This window comes from Scophthalmus maximus, chromosome 10 (genome assembly GCF_022379125.1).
Source record: "Scophthalmus maximus strain ysfricsl-2021 chromosome 10, ASM2237912v1, whole genome shotgun sequence".
NCBI classification, from domain to species: Eukaryota; Metazoa; Chordata; class Actinopteri; order Pleuronectiformes; family Scophthalmidae; genus Scophthalmus; species Scophthalmus maximus.
The window spans coordinates 17,250,310-17,270,459 of NC_061524.1; the positions used below are offsets into that span (position 1 = coordinate 17,250,310).

At 40.9% G+C, this 20,150-nt stretch overlaps 1 protein-coding gene across 2 annotated transcripts in view; it reads left to right on the forward strand.

The window, feature by feature from the left end:
- Positions 1-20,150, forward strand: part of pcdh15a (protocadherin-related 15a) — a 194,123-nt gene that overhangs the window by 144,151 nt on the left and 29,822 nt on the right. For both annotated transcript variants that reach the window (XM_047335297.1, XM_047335296.1), the window contains 4 exons: positions 7-147; positions 1,475-1,587; positions 17,660-17,769; positions 18,853-18,993. In XM_047335297.1, the coding sequence (XP_047191253.1) occupies positions 7-147; positions 1,475-1,587; positions 17,660-17,769; positions 18,853-18,993 (505 nt within the window). The remainder of the gene's footprint in view (positions 1-6; positions 148-1,474; positions 1,588-17,659; positions 17,770-18,852; positions 18,994-20,150) is intronic.

A 20,150-nucleotide genomic window follows, 5' to 3' on the forward strand; every position in this document is an offset into this window, starting at 1 on the left:
CTCCAGGGTACACCGGCCAGTTTTGTCCGCTACAGAGTGGACCTGGACATGTCACCCTACAGCGGGAGCATCTTTGATGTGGAAGAAGAAACTGGACGAGTCATCACCAAGGTCAACCTCAATGAAGAGCCCAGTGTCACCTTTAAGGTGAGTGGCAGCGATACTGGTGACAATAGCCAGCGACAAGCTGCTGCTATTTGCAAAGTCAGTGCGGCACTTTCAAGATATTACTTATTTGGTTCTTCTGTCAGAGACAATTGCAGTTAGTAGAAAAAGATCTACTCTTTTAGGGGGCTCAGGGGATGTGAGGTAATATGTCAATAAACACATACAGGTACATGAAATCTTTTCCCAATCAAATTAACAATATCAAAAAATTGAACGCACAAAGAGGAGGTCTGAGGGAGAGGTGGCAGCATCCACCTTTATCATCTGAGTAATAGTGAAGAGTGTCAAGTTATAATGGCAGCGCCATAGACCCACTTTATTATTATTGGACATTAGTGGTCATCCGCACACAGCTGTGAATGAAACAGTCGATGCCGCTACCTAAGTCAGTAGACTTTATAAAAACTGTCAGCTTAGATTTTGAAAAATGTTCACAGTGAATTGATATGGCTAATAATAAATAATACTAATGATGATGACATGGTGGTAGCATTTTAAAGAAGATAAATACTATATCACTAATTACTGAATAAAAAAAGGTATTTTAACCTGCATAGATGTTATAACTACTACTGTACTATTGCTACTATCGCTTTTACCTCTTACTGTTGAATTTAAATTCTCTGCCTCTCTTGTTTTACTCTCATAAGTTGCAGCACGTCAGAAATGTTTGCACATTGACTCTTTAAAATCGAATTATCACGTGTTTCCTGACTCGTTTCAGTGTCTCAGTGATCACGTCACTGCTGCTTATGTGTCCGTGACCAACAGTGATATTGAGTTTTCATATAGATTAAACAAATGCCCTTCCAGAAGCTCACATGAAGCCATATAACCAACTTAAGGTGACATTGCTTTGCCATATCTATGGTTGTGAAGACTGGAGCAGGTGCTGCCGGATATTAGGTCCTAATGGGGATGTGTCGTGTTGTCGGTCTACCCCCAGCCCCTCTCCTCCTTGCTCTGTTTCTTTAAACATTTGTCTGTGTTTATTCTCTTTCTGCCTATCTCTCCCCCTCTGCCGCCCCAGTCCCCCTGTTCCCCCCAGGCCCCATTCTCCACAGTCTGTGAATGTAAATCAATACATTCTTACTCACTCTCTGGGAGCTTTGCAGGCTCTTCGCCAGATCCCATTTTGCCAGGCTTGTCTCTTTAGGATGCTGAACATGTCTACAAAAATTGGCAACGGGCAACTTCATAAAATAAATTATTTGTGTTGTGAGTCGCTGTATTGGTGGGGAAATGTAATAGTTATGTGATTGCATTTTGTATATTGTTTATGTTTGTCCTGTGTTGGCCACTGCAGTTGTTTGTGATAGCGTATGACGACGGGGAGCCGGTGAAGATGAACAGCACTTTGGTGGAGATCACCGTGCTTCAGCCTTCTCGCATCCCAATCTTCACCCAGGAAGAGTATAAGTAAGTCTCCCTGACACACTGTTGATGCAGTTGATGTGCTGCCTTTAAATGTATACACCAAAGTGCCAGACACACAGAGACAGTGGAAAAGGCTGGAAGAAATTGAATCTGAAGAGCACCTGTAGCTGCATCTTCATTTCAACTTTTCTCATACTTTTCTTTATATTTTCTTTGATGTTACTATCTACCTTGAACTGCTGCGAACAGCTTTTCCTAATAGATTTATTATTTTTCCAATAACACTCAACACCCAGTGAAGGGGCCCCAGTTGTCATTCCGTTTCTCCATCTTTGTCATGCTCTCTTTTCTGGACATGACTGATTAATGAGTCTTGAATATAAATATGTATTAGCGCTTCAGGGTAGATGTTGCAGATCATCACTGCTGTAAACCACATTTGTTTCTCTCCGAGGGTGAAGCAAGGCTTCCCTCTGAGTTGATTAAGAGTCTCTTTTGACAAGATTAAGTGTGTAGACTGTTAAACCAGGAGAGAGCGAGAGACGCAGGATGAGGGAGCATAATCTATACTGCTCTGAGATGACTGGCTGCTGCACATGGGATATACGGCTGTACTGGGTCAGTGCTGGGTGGAGTTTGTCTGCGCTGATGTTACTGTGATTCCGGAGGAGGCCAAGAAGTCATCTATAATTAAAAAATAACCATGGATTATTAATGCTCCAGCTGAAGCTGCTTTGAAAGATCTTCCATGATTAGTGAGTTACTGGCATGAGAACGATCTATTTTGTTGTGCTGCAGTGGATACCTGTCTGCAGGTTCTGACTCTAAAGCTTTGAAGTCTGATGACAAAGTTGCCTGGCACAATGCAGTTTCTCTGAGATTAAATCAAGTGGATTGATTCACTAGTTTTTATGTCAGTCAAAGTAGAGAGTCTATCTCCAGTAGCAGAACTTGAAAGACCTTTATGGATAAGACAGGGGATTTAAGTCCTTCCCAACTTGCCAACATATCAGTTTGTGTGTGTGCGCGCGTGTGTGTGTGTGTGCGCGCGCGTGTGCGTGTGCGTGTGCGTGTGTGTGCGTGTGTGTGTGTGTGTGTGGGTTCTGCCCATCTCAGACTTGGCAATGTTTGCTTGGTGGAGTGTATATGAATGATTCCTCATGCAGGTGTGTGTTTGCATTGTATAAATCCTCGCCAAATAGTTTTTAATCAAGTGCTTTGTGTGCGTGTCCACGTCCTCCTGTTGCTCTGCTTTATTCAGTGATTGATATACAGGCACAGCAGCATCGCCCTTAAAAGGCCATTGATTAATGCTTTGAGTGAGTGCTCTGTCTGACACACAAGGAAGGTGGAGACCATAGGCGCGGGCCTCCGTGGAGTGTCACACTGACAATGCTAACCATACACAGTGGCAGGCCCGGGGTAAATTATGAGCCATGGAAGCATTAGCCAGGTGCTCCAGCCTCTCCAGCTGGACGAGGTTCTCTCCAGCGGAGAGCGTCCAATATGCTCGTACTGCGATGGACTGTCTCTTCATTCTTCGCCCCTCTATCTCTCCCCGTCGTCCCCTCCCCGAGGAACCTCCCGAACACAAATCATTCTCTAAACGTCCACAGAAGATCTCGTCTGTCTCCGTGAAGGCAGTTAGTTATAGCAGCAATCAGGTGAGCTATGCCTACAGCTCCAGCGCACACAATTAAAACAACTCTGCAGGGCTTTGACTGGCTTAATGATTTCTGCTCCTGCTTTATGGTTGGTCCCCTCCATCTGTCAGAGGGAAATGAGGGGCTCCCAGTCATTGTTGGCTAAAATAAATGGCTTATGCCGTAGTCGACTGTAGCAGCATGCTGCCACTTACCTTTCAGATGGTTTGAGTTAATTTACTTTGTGTTGTCTCTGTGGAAACACGCATTTCACAATTATCTTGTTGAACAAAATATAAATTATTTTAATATCGCTAGTTTTAATACCAAAGCAAAGGACTCAGTGTGTGTAGAGGTTGCTCACAGGGCTGAATCCATCTAATTGTACAAACTCAGATCTAAACACCATAAATATGTGTGATTTTTTTTTCAAATCAATTAACATACATCAATTACTGAAACATTCAACTAAAGAAATCAAAAACAAAATATGCACAATCTTGGCACTGAAATTAGATGGGTTCTTCTCTGGCTCATGCTTATCATTTCAATACTGCTGATAAATAAACAAACAAACAGACACACAAACTGACATGTTTGAAAACAAGCTCATTGGTGGAGATTATTATGAGCCAACTTGGCTTTTCACAGATTTAAACCTCTCCGCGCAATATTTAAGTTCTCTACATTCCGTCTAACTGCCCCTATCAACCCATCATATAACGCTGCAGACAGCCGAGCTGAGCGCACATCTATCGACATTAAGTTAATACTGTTTGGTGGGTAAAGTCAAACATCTAGCAGGCTGAAAGCCAGATATTTTTCAGAGAAGCTGGTGGGCTGGAGCTGTAGTCAAAGAAGAGCAAATATTGAATTCACTTTCTTCAGGGGACCAGAAAAAGCAGTAGAATGTTTCTCTGTATGTGCTGCGTGTGTATGATAATGTGTGTGATAATCTCAAAGTTATATATGGGTTACAGTGGTGTTTTTTGCGTGAGCTTGTTTGAAAATCTTTCTGGGTCACATTAGGGCTTCACCATTGTGTAAAAAATAAGAATCACAATATTCTTACTCAGATTCGTCCCCACAGTAGTCGTAGAAATAACATTGGCATACAAATATTTCATTCTTTTTTGGGGGGGTTGTATCTACAGAGAAACATAACTAACCATGATTGTGATTAGTATCTCTATTAGTATTTAAGTATATCTTGTATTTTTCATCCTACCATTCATTAAGCGATACACTATAATCACCAGTGGGATCTACAGCCTCACAGATAACCACAGAGTTACATCTACAACTCAACGCTATCTTCCATCTTTGGTCAGGTGATAAGCGATTGACTCAGTAATCTTGAGTCTTGTGTTGAGCCTAATTAGGATGCTTAGGTTTTTCTATTGTTTTTCATGGCCTTGAAAGCTTCTTCATGTCACCTGCTGCATCTATGGCAAATATTTTGTAGAGTGCCTTTTTTTGGTTTTAACTGTCACCGCTGTCAGGTTTCTTGGATCTGATTCCTTTTTTTTTTTTTTTTCCATCCTATTACTTGGCTGTCTCTCCCACACACACAGGCACGGCAGAAAGGTTTTTGTTTTGCCCTCTCATTCCTCTGTTCCTGCGTGTGCAGTGTTCGTCAAGTGGTTTGTTGATGCGGCCTCGGGAAAAATAAGAAGCACGCGTTTTGATTTGGTAGACAGATCCTGATCCTTCTGTACAGTAGGGTTGTAGTCATGCGTAGATAAGATTGCATAGATGTGTGATTTATATGATTAATCATGCAGCCCTGCTAAATAAAAAACCAAAAATTTCTCAAAACAGCTCAAAATTAATTTCTGTTAATTGAATTGCTTTTTCTTTTTTTTTTCATTAGAATGAATAAAAAATAATGTGCATGAACAAAGATTTTACATTGTGTAAAGACCGCCCAATCAATAAACCACTGTGAATGGCTCTTTTGCATGGGGAAGTGTTTAGCACTGGGGACTGGGAAGGGGATTATTTCCCCCTGAGTGTGTCTGGAGGAGGAGGAGAAGGAGGGGTAAGACGCTGTCAAACAGGGTCCCACTATGTGAATCCCCCCTCTTGTACTGAGGCTACTTCTCTGGCCCCATGTTGGAAACCTGCGGTCTGAGCAATTTTCGTCGCTGCTTATCTCCCCCAAAGCACTTCCCCTTCTAAATCTACTCTAGATCACATGAGAATTTTGCCCCACTGCTTCTGAGTATGTCATTTTGCTCTCCCCCTCCCCATCCTCCTCCTTTCAGCCCCCCACCCCCCCGCATCCCTTGAGTTTTTCCTCTCGGCTTATATCGCTCCCTGTCTGTTTCTCGCTCACTTTGTCTTCCCTTTGCTTATCTCCTCACTGTATAGTCACTAGCCCTCTTCAGCGAGGGGGTGCATTTCTGTCAATGTGGGTTTGTGTGATTGTGTGATAGACATTTCTAATGCTGGTTCCCTCTGAGACATATTTCCACACTTGCAGTTTTTACTGATTGAAGAGAATGTCATTTGATGTATTTCACAGCCAGTACATGAGACAGCAGATGTTGTGCCATGGCGTGTCACGCATTCCTAGGAAAAAAACACCACAGCCCATCATTGAGCGGTGTTCTTAGTTAAACTGTTGGCATAGTAAACGGTGTCAACAATGACTTTTAACTGCAATCATAAACGTGTTGCATCTACTAATCCTCGCCCCGCTAATTGCACAATTAGTGACAGCATGCAAAATGACTGCACACATTTTGTTTGCTGCTTGATGCATAGATGTACTGTGCTGTGTATACAGAAAGTATTCAAACCCCTGAAGGCTGAGGAAAGTACAATACAGGTATGTATACACATAAAATAAGTACTTTTGTTAATGTGAGTATATAGTCGTAAAAAAAGATCTTGGTTTCAGCATGCACTCTTGTACGGAATAGAGATGTATCCTTCCTCGGCCTTGGGCATTGCTTTTTCAAATTTCTCCATTAGACATTTTTGCTCTGACCATTAATGTAAATGTCAATGGTAATAGCTCAGACTGTGTCACATTGCATGGCACATCTCCTTTCTGCAATTTCTTGACATTAATGGACCATAGAGATGTCCTGTGTAAATTTCCTGTTGACATCTGACCAGTGTGGCCACTGATTTAATGTTCTCGGCAGTCTGACTCATAAATGACTGCACAGTACCTTAAGTGAAGTCCTGTATTAAATACCAGCCACACTGGACTCCACAAGCTTTGGCCACTAATCAAAAAGCAACAGAATACTCAATAAATTAAAGAAAAAACGTATTCCATGAAACCTTGGCTGCTCATTTTAGAGGAAATGAAGGGAGAGAGCAGCTCAGCTCCTTTCCCTCCATCAACTGTTTAGCTTTTATCATTTTCTAGAGAAAACAAATCCATCCGTGTCACATTTCCTTTTCAGACAAGGCTGTATTTCTGACATAATTAGGCATATGACATGCTTTCATAGCTTATAGCGCTTTTATTGGCAGCCTCATTGCAGCTGTTGTTTTTCCAGACATGTATACAAGTGATAGAGCTCCTCAACACCCAGTCATCGATGCTTATTGCCAGGCATTTAAAGGGTTAGCTGTAACCCTATATTTGTGTTTTCCCACATGCTGTCGCCGTGCCTCACTGCAAATCTGCACTAAGGAAAGCAACAAAACCCTCCCGAATGTGTTTCTTTCCATCAGTCTGTCTCTCTTTCCAACGATTAATTTTTCCGTCCTCCTCTCGACCGCCATAAGGTGTGGAGGTCTTTCCGAGGTGTTTCACCTCCGAGGGGCATGATTGATTTTCAGCCACGGGTTTGAATCTGCTGCCCTGGGCCTTGAACCTTTTAAGCACCAGGAGCACACTGACCTTTCACTTGTCTCTGCTAAGTAGGCAGGCATCACTTGGCTGTCTAACAGATGCCAAGTCACACTCAATGCACACGTCCCGCATATCAGCTAAAGGTCGATGTTGAAAGCCAGCGAAGAGTATGACCAGCTTTACAGATCAGTTTCTGCAACCATGAAAATTTGTGTACTGTATGGATAAAAACTCCCTTAACCAGTGCAAAATGCTGAATAATTGGGGTGGTTTTGTTTAGATCTCTGAAGTGTTTGCTCAGCTGTTTCTGGCTAGATGGCCAGCTGACACATTATCCTGTATTACAATGATGGTCGGGCAGGAAATTATTGTTTGAAATGTTGTTTGAGCTTCAGTACAAATGGGAGTGCTCTTCTTCATCTCACCTTCCTGATCTCCCTGTGGCCTAATAAATGTGACAGGCCAGTTGTTTTTCCCTAATTTTAACAGAACAAAGGCTGATCAGTAGAACAGCAGTATAAATTTGAGACAAGGGTAATTTAAGGGTTTCATTTTCCAGAATTCCTATGAATAATCATAACAATCTTATGTTTCACAAAGTCAATATATGCATTACTGAGAAACACACTAAGATGACTTGCAGACAATGAGAAGAAGAAAAAAAGAAAAAGCGTATTAAACTAAAATAATGAGGGAAAAGTACATTTTTGCCTTAAATAGTTTCTCAGTTTATTGCAAAATGTAACTTTGCTTTGTAGGATTTAAGAACAAAATTCATATTTGATATCACATGAACTTATGACCTTATGCACCTCAATTAAAACTTTGACTTGGCAGTTGACAATATGGAAATGCCTGAAAACAAATTCAGTTTCATTGAAGTAAAATATGAGTGATATGCTGTCAGTGCACAGTATTTTCAGCCTCACACTGCCATCTCTGTAATCATATGACAAACTAAATGATGTGAACAGTCAAGTTGTTAAAATTTGAATATTTCCCATCTCAACCATCCATGCTTTAAGACGTGGACAGGGCATAAGAGATGTGACTGGCCTCTCACTGGACACATTCAAAAGCAGTTTCTGTCAGTTCTGGTGGCCAGCCCAGCACACATTTTCTGTTACTGATATATTGTCCAGCATTCTGCTAGTTAGAGCGGTACTAATGTTGTTTCTGTGTATGAGGCCTCCAGGTGTTGGTGTGGTAGAATAGATAATTTGGACGAGAGCAGTAATTTGACAGTAAAACATGCAGGATGGCATCAGTACCGACATGGCTCTGCTTGATCTCGCATCGCGTGCCTCAGACGCTGGCCCAGTTTGGACAACACACTCATCCACCAGTGCCCAAAACATTCGCAGGCCAGGTCTCCTCTTGTGTGCTAAATGACCGAGTGGATGATATGCAAAGCGATGTCCCGTGGGCTGACGGCTAAGCTGGAACACAGTGGCTGTCTGCACAGTAAATGTTGTTTCTCCAACCCTGCTAGTGTTTTTCATCTTGCCCTCCAGAAGATATGTTTGAATGAAGCCCCTTTGTTTCTTATTGAACTCAGTAAAATGGCTCTGTGAATACAAAGGAAATCCGGGTCTGGTGTGGCAAGATAAGTGATCAGAGGAATAGCTCAGAAAGGAACCTGATCAGATGAGAAAAGGGGTTGTAAACATTTCATTTTTTTCTTGTTTAACAGATCACGATAGTTTTATTTAGGATACTTGCTTAATCTTTACTTTGTGTCTGATGTGTTGGATTTCTGGGATGTTTTTTAGCACCAGAGCATGTTATGGTAAATTCTCTTAGCAAGTGTGCGTCAGCATCTTAACACATACTGTAGGTGTTGATATATCCAAGTGTTAAATTTACACAAATTTATGAATTTGGAAGCTGCAGGGGCATATTTTGCCAGGATGTGCAATTCTGAGGAGATCAATGCTCAAACTTGATGCATATAAAAATCACAAATTTCACTTTTAGATGAGCATTTGATTCCGAACGATTTGTAATTGCTCGCACCCCCTCTAATAGCAAGGCTATTACCTTGTCTTGGTTCCTGAACGAGTATGAAGAACACGTAAACATTAAAGCTGTTAAGTATTTGTCAACAATTAAATAAACTCACACAATCGAAATGTCAGGCATGAAAATCACTCACCTTTCGGCGAAATTCGCCGTTTTGAAACCAAAAAATAGGTGCCCTACGTGAATCGTGAAGATCCGATGAGAACATATTTATTTTTAGGGGGGTATGGCCGGGACATGGAGGTATACCAGAGATTATCAGTGAACTGCGAACATGTGCGTGCGCCTGAAGGGAGCCTTGAATTTGATAAAAACATTCACTCTACAAAGGCGAGAGCATGGAAATATTAGCGTGAAGGGCCTCGCACCACAAGTTTTTTTCTCTGGAAAGGTAGGGGAATAATGCTACCTGATTGGTTTGTGAAGTGTACACGCAGTTCGCTCGTGCAGACCAAAGCACTCGGAAGCTGAAAAGAAGACGCCGATTTGGAGAGTGGAATAGCCTGACTGAATTTGGTGGGTGATGGTTTCAATAATTTCTATATTGAAACCATCACTCACCAAATTCTGTTCTCTCAAAATGCATCAGATTGATGCTTTTACATATGAAATATTCAACATTTTCTTACGGGGGACCATGCCCCCAGACCCCCCTAGAGGGGTCATATCCTTCTCACCTTTTTCACCCTGACCCATTTTCATGCCTGAAATGTACATTATCTGTTCAGACATTAATGCTGAATAAAACAACCATCTGATGAGAGACAACAAAACATTTTCTAGAGTTTGGGACATTAATTAGCAGCTGGAGGACCAAACCAGAGCGGAGCGCCTTTCTTTTGGAGTGTACATGCTGCCCTCCAGCCGTCAGGAATTGCTTCATGTAGCTTTAATTGAGTGTTTTGTTGTAATGTCTCAATCGGTCCACACTTCAAAGAAAGGTCACCACAGTAAATGCTATGGTACATAAAGACCAAAGATAATGCAGAAGAAGAAGAAGGCGGCTTTGGAGTGATATGAGTAACTAAAAACTGTTTAGGCAAAGCTTCAGAGATGTACAGTAGCTTTGTTGTCCCGCTATCAAGGACTTGATCCAAGGAAAATAGAATAACCATTTTGAAAACCTATTCATGAATGGTTTATGTTATATATTTTTTCATCACCACCTGCCATGTTATCATCCTGAATGTTTGCCATTAAATGGTGAGACCAGCGAAGGCACACATTTTGTCTTATCCCTGATACTCTCTGGCCAGCTGCTGGGAGAAGTTTGCCTTTAGAGCTTTCTGCCCGGAAGCCTTACAGAACAATGACTCTCTCTCTCTGGCTTGAGTTTTCAGTCACAGTTTGGTTCAGTACCGGTAACAAACCTACTTTGGTTAGGTTGAGGCTAAAAAAGTACTAGGTTGGCGTTTTTAATAGATCACGGCTTCCGTGGAAATGCACCACTTCTTGATTTCTAATGGCCGAGTGCAAAGGCTTCCTATTTTATTTTTTATTTGCAGTTAGCTCTATTTTTATGTTCGGACTCACAGGTTTTGAACATATAATGTTTTTTTCATCCGTGAAAATTGAACAGCTCAACAGCAGCATGTCTTTCCAGAAAAAAAACCCTGCTTCTCTGGGTAATCCACGGACCAGGACAAATGTCTTATCTCTTTTTGCTGAATATAAATCTTTACTTGAAAAGCCTTGCACTAGTGTGCATTCTCAAAACATGTTTTTTTGCAACGCACACATTTTATGTTATCTGCTATCAACCTTTACACTGTGGAATACTATAGATGGCATATTTGAATCACAATAGCACTTTTGCTTTTATAGTGGGCAGCACACAGCTCCTGTCTGCTCCTGCATCCTTGTATTGCATGTTGCATGTTGTATTGATGCTGTTTAATCTGTACACTCAGCAACATTAAAGCAGCAACATTTATGCGACTGTGGAATAGTGTGTGCATATATGTCCACAGCTGTTGGTTTTTTTTATTTTTGCCTCAGCGCTAGTGTTCTCTGGTAAACTTGATATCTCAGGACTTTGAGGGGAATGTCTTCAAATTCAGAATGTTCACTTGATAAGCTTTCGGTGGTCTAGGGTCAAGATCATCCTATGTGCATCCCATTCTTGTTAATGGGATATCTTTTTAACCTTTGGCAGGAATTTTATTATATCAAGTACAAATAGACACAAGGATGACCTGATTAGAATTTGTTTGAAAATGATCAAGGTCAAAAATACCTCAAACAAACAAGAGATTTCAGCCACAAGTCAAGGGATCATATGCTAATTATTATACATAAATTCCTATTATTAGTAGGGACAAATATGGATGTAAACTGGTTCTTCCCTCTTTGGTCTTGCCAAACATAACGTATAATCTTTAAAGTTCACCCTTCACTCAGTAGCACTACAGTGCAAACTGTAAAAATGAAAGAAAATATTAAATTGAAAAAGCTTTGGTGCGATCTTTATCCTGGCTTAAACTCGGATTTCAGTTTGAGAAAGAAAAGTGCATGGGGCACAGAATGACATTTAGCACTTCTTTTTTTTTTTAAATGTACAAGGGAGTTGTATGAGTCCATAAAGATATTTTTTTAATTAGTATACATGATATAAGACTTAGCTTATCAAAATACAAAATCCAGCATCTGTAACTGGGATGTAGTGATGCAATTCAGTACTGAGGAATACAGTACATCCATTCATTTCCAATGTTAAAAATAAATCTGTATTAAGATTGTGTTGCAAATGCCCCTGTGTAAATTATACTGTGTGACTGAGCAGACGTTGTCAAAATCACAACATGGAAAACATGAGCTCTGGATTCCTCACAGTGTTTTTCCTTTTTGTTGCTGGTGTTCGAGGAGGAGCTGAAATGTGCAATTTACTGTTGTTCAAGTCAGGGGAATCTCTGTTTGTCAATTTGCTTCCAGGCAGGAACAAACAAGTTAACGCCAGGGTGACATAACAAACTCTCAAGCAGTCATCGAATTAGGCTGATTGATAATTGCTAGAACAAAATTAGCAGCGCAACACCACCATCAGCAGTAAGGCAGAAATGTGCTGCAGCACATTTGCAAGTATGTATTAATGGCCATTTGCACACTCTTCATGATGATTTTTCCTACCGAGCACTTTACATTTAAATGACTCGTGTCTGCCTTTCTTGCTGTTCACGAGCTTTATGCGGCACTGCGTCTCATACCTCCACCAGAGACTCGCACTGAGCGAGGCCGGTCGTTGAATCTCCCGGGGTGTCCACTGGCGTTTGTCCGCTCGCTGATGTAATGCATGTATAGGTGGGGAGAGCGATAGTCACCGCGGCCTCTGTGGCGCACGACAAGTTTATACACCTCTGCCTGGTCTCGTCAGCATCACTCCACCATTGGCCCTGGGGCAGAGTGCTCCCTGACACCTGTGTGCCGCCCACCCTTCTCAGTGGCGTGTCATTCACCCTCTCTCATGTTGACACCAGAACTCTCTGCTGCTGTCTGTAGACATGTCAGCATCTTCCGCTTCTCTTGATCTCTCTGTCTCTCTCTGTGTGAATGGGACTTTTCCTCATCTGAATATAAAAAGAATTCAAGGTGGCTTTGGCCCTGCTCTGTGGTACACGGCATTGCGTTATACATAACTGACTTTGAATTCACCTACCACTTGACTCTTGGATACACAACTTATCTAATTTCTCTGGTGAAGTTAAGTTTCATGGTATCAGCAAGCTCATAAATATATCATATTATATGCCCAAAGTACTTCTGTACTACAGTTTGTCTCCTTCAATCTGCTCTGTCTACTGTATCTAATCATTTTATCTTTATACTTTCATCCTGTCTGTCTACATGTGGATACACCTGTATAGTAATCTGCACACTGCATACACCCTCACAACCCCCTTGGCAATTGGCAGCAGTTTATTACCCTCAGGCAGAGCCACTTTGACGGGAAGTGATAACATGTCAGGTGTGCCTCTATTCACACCATGCAGTAGGGTGCTAGCTCCACACAGCCTAAAAGGTTGGACACACTACACGATTATCAAAGTTGTATAAACCATGTACCGTTCATACTACAAGACTTGCTCAGTCGTTCTGCTGTTCACACTACGTGACTCGTCTACGACAGGGGGTCAGACACTACACGATCCTTCACCAGGAGAAATCCTCAACGAGAGTCTCTGGTCTCCACATATACGTTTTGTCACGAAAACACACGCGAGGAGTGACACGGGAAATGAAATTAAAAGAAAGCTGCCTGAGACAGTTCCACCTAAATATCTGGACTTGATCAATTTGATCGTTAGTAGTCCGGACTTTTGGTTTTGTCTGCGAGCTCCAGAGTTTTTCCATAAAATTTTCTAGTGTGAATTCTGCATTCCACAAAAAACTATGAATGTGTCAGCAAAGTTTGTCCAGATCTGCTCCGGACCAGAGTTAATAGATGAGTATCTAAATCAGGAACTTAATTTATGTAAAAGCATCAGTGCGTATTGTACATTGCAACAACATAAAACATCCAGAGAACAATCAGCAGTGGCTATAGCTTATAAAAGTAAAATAAAAGACAATAAATAGTGTTAAAATGAGCAGTGTTAAAATCGCATGTCTTCACTATCTAGAACCATTTGTATGAAGACATTTTTTCTTTAGCGTTTCGTACAGCATGAAAAATGAAAGAGTTTTTGTCACCAACTTAGAATTTTCTCTTAGGTACATATTAAATTTGCAAGTGCTCCATCCCTGCTGCATGAGTCATGCACGGATTGTCTGACAGTCTCTACAGGGCGGGAAAAACACTCATTTAATCTGAAATCATAAAGTCTTAATTTGAAAGAAACAGCAGTTTAAATGTAATACGACAATTTACTAATAAAAAATACATAAACAATCTACAGCCAAAATGTATTTTTAAAATTAAATGATTTTTTGGGGGGGGCATATTTTGGTACAGCAACTTATACGGTTCAGTTGTTCACTCCAACAGCTGCCTCATGCTCTTATTGCACGTCCCTGTCCAATACTGTCCCCTGTTGCACCTGACAGTTTAACACATACGAGGGGCCATACAGGACAAATATTCACAATAATACAAGTTTCACCTTTTCTGTTTTAATTTGGTCATAATGAGTTACTGAGTGTTGATGAGGGGACACATGTATTCAAATGATTTTAGCACAAGCATAGAAAAAAATGTGGAAAAGGTAAAGGGGTCGTGAAACCTTCCTGAATGCATTGTGTATGAGCGTATAGTGTTGTACGTGTACAGTATGTACATGCTGTATGTGAGAGTGGCAATATTAGTATGTTAAAGGAGAATGTGCATATGTAAAAGTGAGAATACATGCAAGTAGGCTATTGCGTATGTGTATATGCACTATGTATGTTAGAGGAGAATATTTATGAAAAGCCCTGAATATATTGTGTCCTGTACAACCTGTCCTGACATCACCTACCGGATGCTATTGTAGCTACTATCAACAATCAGGTCACCAGAAACACACCAGGCCTTATAAATGTTACATATTAGGCTGATACTAACCTATATGCACTCATTGTAAGTACATTAGGCAATAGTAACACCTTTTCCTTGTCCAAATATGGGGGGGAAATTATGTTACATTTTATAGGATTGTTCACATCATCCGATACTGATACACTCTTTTAAAGTATACAAACCAACGGAGGAGACGAGCCTTCGTTGTCTCTGTCATTGGGCAACTCGACACGGATGTGAACTTCAAATCAGTGCCGATCGGAGGTGAAGCCGATTATTACCCGGGTCTAGTGCAGAGTCACTTGACCCAGGGCTGAATGCCGATTAAACGATTTCAAACCGCAGAAAACACTGGGTGTTAGCGGGTTTAATTGTTTTTTTTGGCCAGTGTGAGAGGGGCTTTAGTCTCAACCACAGCTGGATGGCAGCAAGAGGGGTTGTTAATGTGTGTTAAAAACAGTCTCCACTTCTTGGCCATTTATCTCTAGAACAGACTATAGATGCTGAGAAGTGTATTAAAAGTGAGGGCTCATGCATTTATTGTCAATCACTGTGTCAAACGTTCCAGGGACAAGCTGGGCTCTGCTTTAACACACTGTGGTCACGTCGTTCAAGTAGCTTTGCACTTGTTTTGGGTCACCTGTTCCTGGGCCAAACAAAAGATCTACTTATGTGAAGGTCACACTTACAGTGGTTACCAACACTATGGAGCACAGCGCGGCTTCATGCTCTACGATGCCACAGACACGACAATTACTCGGTGACACCAAGAGGGAAAGAGAATGAACAGAACTCATGTCATTTTATCCAAACAACCCTTTATTCGTATGTCAATAACAACACCAAGTTCCCGTGAAAGGTTTTGTGAGCACATGCAGTTCAGGCATTTCACCGAAGCAGCATTCACTCAACAATATTATCTCTCAGAATGGTCTGCTACTATACCACGCTCCGTCCAGGAGAACGGCTTGTATTTTCCAGAATCACTTTCAACTCTGTCCTTGGGGATTGTTTTTTGTCCCAAGACAGTAACTGTTGCCTTCGGGATGGATAGGCGGGTCTTTTTTGCTCGGTATCCTTCAAGATTGTACTGTTTGCACCTTTTGGCTCTTAAACTTTGAGAGCAGTAAACACACATCCTGTAGTGACTGTCAGGCCTGCCAGCTGTCCAAAAAGTTACCGAGTGTGTTTTGCTCCAGCGAGCAGCGGAGACGGTGCCATTTATTGTTTCAACACCGGTGTACCCTTCAGCAAATACACTTCTCTGTTTCTTTGTGAATTCTCCATTTTCTCCTTCTCCTCATCCTCACCCGGGGAAAATCGGTTGAGCTCCCACCACTGCAAATCTATAAAGGGGAGTTAGTCCATAAAAATAACAATCAACCCTGGAGGGAAAGTTTGGCTGACCACGTTTTCGTTCCTAGCCTAATTTTATTATGCATGTCGTACAATGTGTAGGAACTGAGGGGTCAGCAAAGAGTAGAGAGATGAAAGCTCTGAATCACGTTTTAAACATGGACCGGCGGCGTCTAATCGCCTCTGGTCTGTGTATACGACATGGACTGCCAAGATAGCGTCTACTCCCAAAAAACCCTGTAACACTGACATTGACTGTATAATAGAATCTGACTGTCACAGATTATGGTGTGAGTATTATTCCCACAGCGATGTCACAGATTTCTTACCGCCGCTGTGAATAATAAGCAAACTTTAAATGGAAACTGAAAAAGAATATCCCACCGTGCGTGCACAAACGTATACACACAAACACCTCATATGCAGAGATGAGAAAAATGAGCATGAAAGCAGTCACAGTATCACAAGAGGGTGTCAGAGCGCGATGACGTTATCAGCTTAAATCACCCGGCACAGACACGCCACCAAGACTGGGTCCCCTGCTATTTATGGCAACTGTAATTTCTGTGGAGAGCGGTGACAATAATATCTGTTGCTAATGATTAGACCCTTGTACGTCTGATAGTCGAGTTTAGTCATTTGCTGTTACACAGTCACTCTTATCAGGGCAAAAACACTTGAACCTTTTCACAGAACAGTTTGTTTCAAGTCTTTTTGTTTGGATGGAATTTTCTTTTATCTGTGTCTCTGGTAGTTTGTTTTTGGGTCAAAAGGTTTTTTTATTGTAACTTTCTCAAAAATCATCATATCCAAAGAATTTGATGAATGAATGAGCGGGTATAGCATCAGTTATGGATTTACAATCACTACGTTAACAATACAAAAAACGTGAGGGTTTTTTTTTAGCATTTAGCATTGTTTATATTTATCCATTTGTTTCTCTCTATTCTACTTTTAAGCAGCTTGTCCAAGATTCTAGCAGCATCAGGGCCAGCAGAGCAGCCTAACCATGCTTTACTCGAGCAAATCCTCCAAGAGAAAACCCAACCAGCCTTAAGCTGATTAATCTAATTTTTTCAATGATATACTTGGTCTGCCCAGGGGTCTCCTCCCCACTGTTTCTTCCCCAGGAGGAAGCAGTCAGTCACTACCCAGAGCTCATGACCATAGTTGAGAGTGGAAGCTGAGCCTGTGCAGAAACATGAGAGCTTTGCGTCCTTACGGGATCAATCCAAACTGTTGTGGATTATTTATTTATCAAAAATATGCTATACTCCCTCAGAGGAAAATCACGTATTTATTTACCGGAGAGTAGGAGTTAATGTGTTTTACCAGTATCTGCTGAAGTTTAAGTGAATGGTAGAACTACTGAAAGAACTGACAAAAGAAATCATACCATTGGAACAATAAATGGCTGATTTTTAGGAGTTTCAGATTATATAAATTATTATTTTATTATATTTAAACCTATTTCTTGTTCAACGTAAATATTGAAGTACGAACTCTGTTAGACTCACTCGAATAATTATTATATATTTATCTAACACAATATTTTTAATGCATTAAGTGATAATTCATTGATTGAAATTAACTTTATTTCAAATATTATATTGTTTTTGGTTGAAATTCTGTAAAAGTGTTGAATCTTTTATGAAAACCTTAATTTTCAACACAATCTTTTTTATACAGTACCTGTGTTATTGATCTACCAATAGTTCCGGGATTTCCATTGATCCCTGAGGTCCTAACACCTTTTGCCTTGTGATTTGTGTTCTGCCTTTCCAGTTTCCCTCTTGTTAGTGAGCTGGCTCCATTCGGCACACCAGTGGGAACCATTCTGGCTGCTGCCATCAATCAAACCATCTTCTACTCCATTGTGGCAGGAAATGAACTGGGTATGTGCTATAGATCATATCAATTAATCCCATATTTCACGATGTTAGTTTTTTTTACGTACACTGCAGTACACATGTGGTTCCTCGACACTCCACTGCCAAACACACTCACTCAAATTGTGACGAAGGCTTTGTGTTTGAAGTACAAAGTCCTCTTCTTCCGTTTTTTTATTTATTTTTCTACATAAAGAAAAGATACATTTGTGCCAAGAGTTTCAGCTTCTACAAAGCCCTTTCTCTGACAGCTGCAGATCCACGAACCAGATGTCCTTTGCAGCAAAGAAAACCGCAAAAACAAAAATGTATTTTTAATCATTTATATGGTTTTCATTTAAAAACTCCCACATTATTTAGAAACATTGCAGGAAGCAGGTCATATCGACAGCTCATGTTTGTCTTGTCTTTGTCCAGAAGTAGACAACACACTTTGGGTGATACTCTACTTTACACTTGTAGGGAAAGCCTGAAGAGCATAATTACACCCTCGGGGAGAGAGAGAACACCTGACAGATGGGAGGTTAACTCCAGTCTTTAAGCCAAAAGAAGGAGGCATATCGCTGAGCTGAAGAGAGTGTGAAAGGAAGCTGTAGCCCCCTCCCCATATGTTCCCTGCAAAGATCCCGACTCTGTCATGTTGAAATGGCACCTAGAGTCACTTTTTCTTAGGTGCTCATGGAAATTGCTTAAAGACCTTTCATATATTTCATATATCTGCCTGCAGGCTCCAGCAGTGATATTCTCAGGGAAAGAAAAGGAGTTCTGAAGCATGACCTTTTTGCACAGACACAAAGGAGTTGGGATCTGTTTCGTGCCATTCAGAGGGACCAAAATCAAGTATTTCTGCAATAAGTCAGCGCTGTAACTAAAATGACATTCAATTGCAACGAGAAAAGCTTTAAAATCCATAATTGAAGCATCCTCCACTGGAATTCATAATTGTGGTCCTTTTCTTCTCCACTGCTGCCCCTCACTATGCCTCTGCAGATTGGCATTTAATACTCACCCAGGGATGCGTAGTGTCATGAGTCCTTTTTCTTTTTTTTATCCATTTTGTGGATGTCCTGTTATTCTCTCCGGTTCCAGGTCATTTCCAGGTGAACAACAGGACAGGCGTCATCTCCACAGCTAAACCCCTGGATTATGAAAATGTGACGAGCTACGTCCTCAGGGTCCAGGCAGACTCGATGCTGGTTGTCATGTCCAACCTGCGTGTTCCTTCTAAAAGTAAGGAAATAAACATCTGAACATGAAGGCTGAGTTGTAAGATATCAGGGACGAAATTGTGTTTCATGTGATTCCAGGTGATGCATTTATGTTTAATCATAATCCTTCACTGTGACAGATTATGATTAAATACAAATATAGAAATTTTCTCACAGCCTATTTTTATATCTCATATTTAATCATCACATTATACATGAAGCTATTTTTACTTTATATCTTTGTATTTACCACTAAAATAACAAAAATCATAGAAATATTAAACATGCTCTCTTGGCTTCATTTCGCAAACATCAGATGTGCTGTTAAAAGTACAGCAAAAGTCTACCACAGAATCTCCATGTTCCCCGTTTATTATAGTTTTTCTTTAATACACCTTTTACATATTTAATCTGTTTTTAATACCTGAACTGTTTGGCTGCAGATCTGGATCAAAAAAGAGAGGGAAACAATGTGTCACCATGTTTGCTGTTTAGCTGTGTACGTGTAAGCTTTTATGCACCGTTACCTCTCTTCACTGCACTGATCCGTTTGTAAACTGGCAGGTGGCAGGTTTGCTGCATCCTGTGACTGATTGTTCAGTTTCACACTCCATTCAACATCAAGCTGACCTCAAATTGACTAAGGTTTTACTGTATTTGGTTTTCATGTCCAGCTCAACAGCTGCTTTTCCAAAGCGTGTTGGAAAATAAGCTAGTATTCCATTTGGAACTGCTCTGTGCTTTTAAAATGTATTATTTGAACACTCTCTGTTCTGCGTGCAGTGCACTAGCTCTATGTAAAACATGAACTGCTTCTAAAAGTTGATTAAGAAGATGTAACACATGTACAGTATAGAGATCTACTGTTAACTTTCGGTCATGGTGATTACAAAAAAAAATCAGTTGACCAGTATCATCAATCCTTAAAATTGTTGTGTCCTAATTCGTCGCAGGGTCTTAGAATCAGTAATAGCCCATTTGTTATAATTTAGACAGACCACCCTCAACACGGGGGCAGGTGACAAAACATTAATCACAGCAAAATTTCAGTTAATAAAGCTCCTTGTGTGTTCCCATTTTTAGAGCCTTGGTGTTTGTGAAATAAACAAGAATGTACAACATGACCATACTGGAGGAACGGGGCTCATAGCCTGACATCAAGTCACCAGCCCCCTCAGA